The sequence below is a fragment of the Alligator sinensis genome, unplaced genomic scaffold, assembly GCF_000455745.1.
Source record: "Alligator sinensis unplaced genomic scaffold, ASM45574v1 scaffold839_1, whole genome shotgun sequence".
Lineage (NCBI taxonomy): Eukaryota > Metazoa > Chordata > Crocodylia > Alligatoridae > Alligator > Alligator sinensis.
In genome coordinates, this window is record NW_005841885.1 from 1,597,981 (window position 1) to 1,600,853 (window position 2,873).

General features: G+C 48.7%; 1 protein-coding gene across 4 annotated transcripts in view; it reads left to right on the top strand.

The window, feature by feature from the left end:
- CHCHD6 (coiled-coil-helix-coiled-coil-helix domain containing 6) overlaps positions 1-2,376 on the top strand; it is a 145,437-nt gene extending 143,061 nt beyond the window's left edge. For all 4 annotated transcript variants that reach the window (XM_025196850.1, XM_025196852.1, XM_006017777.2 and 1 more), the window contains one exon: positions 1,810-2,376. In XM_025196850.1, coding sequence (XP_025052635.1) covers positions 1,810-1,833 — 24 coding nt within the window. In that variant the 3' untranslated portion in view covers positions 1,834-2,376. The remainder of the gene's footprint in view (positions 1-1,809) is intronic.
- The last annotated feature ends 497 nt before the right edge of the window (positions 2,377-2,873 follow it).

Genomic DNA, 2,873 nt, shown 5'->3' on the forward strand with positions numbered 1-2,873 from the left:
TTCCTCGAGCGCAGCCTGGCCCAGCCCTTGCCAGGAAGAGCCTGGTGCCACCCCAGTCCGAGCCCGCAATGGCAGCCCACCCTTGCCCTGCACACGGATCCAGGGGCATATGCCCCCCAGACAGTCTGCTTGCAGCTGTGTCCTGTACCCTGCCCTGGCTGGGCAACCCCAGCCCAGCTCACCGTGGGGGACTTGATCTGCCTCCCCCCACTTACCAGCCTGATGTTGCTCTCCAAGCTGTCAGGCTGCATATCAGAATCAGATCAGTATCAGCCGATACGGCTCATTAAAAATCAGCCATCAGTATCAGCCAAAAAAATCTCTATCGCTGCACCCCTAATCTGCATCTCCCATGGTTTGTGTGGATATGGTTTAGAGTTCCCCAGGAGCATTGCAGGAGATCAAAACCAAGACCCTTCTTCATTGGATCGATCACAAGATGTTTAATTGGGACTTCCTGTGAGCTTCATTTGGTTTTCCAAGCTTCATCAGGGTTGAAGTCATATCGTTGAAGGTTAAGCGCGTGGATCCAAAAGGGTTTGTGCAACTTTAGGCAATGGTGAGGGGCATTGTTGCGGTCCTGGTGGATGGGGAGACGTTCGTTTTCCTTAATTCGCTGGACTTCCCGTAGAAATGCTGCCTCACAGTGATTAAGTGGAGTTGTCATGCGCGGCAGCCATCGTGTTGGGGTTGACTTGAGGGCCCCAGCGATGCACTGCATTGCAGAGTATATTTGGATGTCAACAAGTAGAGTATGACTGCTTCTGGTCCATACTGGTGCTCAGTACTGGGCTATGGAGTATGCAAGTGCCAGCACTGTTGTCCATAATACTGATGCTGATGCTCCGCAACTTATGCATGCCAGTTTCTGGACCAAATTGACCCTTATCATCTTGGCAGCTTTCTTTAGGTGGTCACAGAAGGTTAATGTACAGTCCCACTCCGCTCTGAGATAAGACAGAGTGGGGCTGTGCTGCACAGTGTTTGCCGCAAAAAGTTACCTTTGGGGTATGCTTAGCATTTCTGTTATCAAGATGGAATGCAGTGACTGTTTTGTGGGGATTTGACTTGTCTCCATTTCTGAAAATATTCCTCTATGATATTCAGGTCCTCATTCAAGATGTGTATACATTTAAAAAGTGTTGGTGTAAGTACTGAGCCTTGTGGCAGTCCATTGCTCAGGAATCGGGGCGAGCTGACTCAACGAGGTGGACACGTGGCCGCCTATTACTCAGCATTGTCCATATTGGGTGTAGTGTTTGGTGGCAGGGTATAATGTTTGTGAGGTTCAGTATCAGACCTTTAATTAAGACCATGTCATAGGCTGATGACCGGTCTCCAGAAGTTGCACCGGTCTTGGATTTTTTCTGAAAACCAGCCTCGATTCTATATTGCGGGGGCCAAAACTTGGTTGCAGCAACTTCACTTAGACCAGGATCCCACTTATTCATTGAGGATCACTGGCTTGATAAAAGGGCTGATTCTCCTGAGGATCATACGTTCTAAGAGTTTGTAGACTGTGCAAAGGATATTGGCCTATAGCTTCCTGGGTCGTCCATCGGCTTACCTGGTTTGAGTATTGGAATGACCGTTGCCTCCCACCATGCTTTTGGTATGCATCCATTCATGATGCATCTCATTGTGATTTGCAGCCAGTAACATCAGATGAACCTCTGAGGGATGGTCCATTTCTCCTGTTATCTCTCTCTCAGCTCATGTTACACATCATTTCAGAACGGGAAGTGTGTGGTGCCAGCAGCTATATAACTAACCAGCAACCTCTTCCCCTTTTGTCTCCTTCTTCCCCAGGAACTTCTAGTGAATTACGGATAAATTCTGGCAGCTGCGAAAGAGCAGAGCACAGGGACCACAGAAGCCCTCAGAAGCCCAGTGTCCTTCTTGGATATACACAGACCAAACTTGGTGCCTTCTGTCTATAGCAGTCAGGAAAATGACATGATTCCTCTTCTAAATGCCTGCATGTAATGGTCTCAATGGATGTGTTTGAAGGTGGGGGAGGGAGGGCTTGGGGAGAGCAGCATTGATCTGGGAAATGTGCTTCATCTTTTTAAATTCCATCATTGCGAACAGGATGCCCATGAACACAAGTGGGCACAGTCTGGTTTGTCACATAGAAGCCATCTAACACAAGGCCCATCGCCCTTGTACTAGCTTTGGTTTTGCTCACCCAGTCTTTCACGAGCTGTTGCCTTTGTCCTTGTGCTCCAGAGAAAGGAATCTGAAATATTCAGGGAAGTAACCCTGACCTGCTTGTTAGGATTAACTGTTCCTAGTGTGCTTCTGTTTGTAACACCAGCAGGCACATTCCTTCCCTTGCAAGGCTCCCTCCAAAGAACAATAAAGTGTTTAATGGTCCCTGTGTGTGGCATGAGATGCTTTCTCCTGCGAGTCCAAGAACTCCTGTTTCCCCCTCCTGCCCCTGTCAGCAGCGGGAAGCTGGCGACTCCTAAGAAGTGTCAGGAATAGAGAAACTTCCAGTCGCAGTTCATAAATTAGAGTTCTCCTCGTTTATCTCCATCCAAGGGCTGAATGACTTGGGTATATTTGAAAGGACATGGAAGGGCACAAAGTCCTAGCTGAAAAAGAACTAGCCCTGGTGAATCATGCTGCAAAACAACTTCCCTTGCCCGGTGCAGAATCTCAATCGTCCTCCCCTGCAGTGTCCCTTCCCTTGCTGTGAACTGTCCTTGCCCCCCCCAGCTTTGTTCCATTGTGCCCTCTCTGTGGAGTGAGGAGCCATGCTACTCTTGCATCCAAAACAGCATCATTTGGAAGATATTTCTGTAACCCAGTGAGTTCAGTTGGATGGCTCTTAACATAAGCCCCCTCCAGCTCCTAGCTGAAACAGTCTC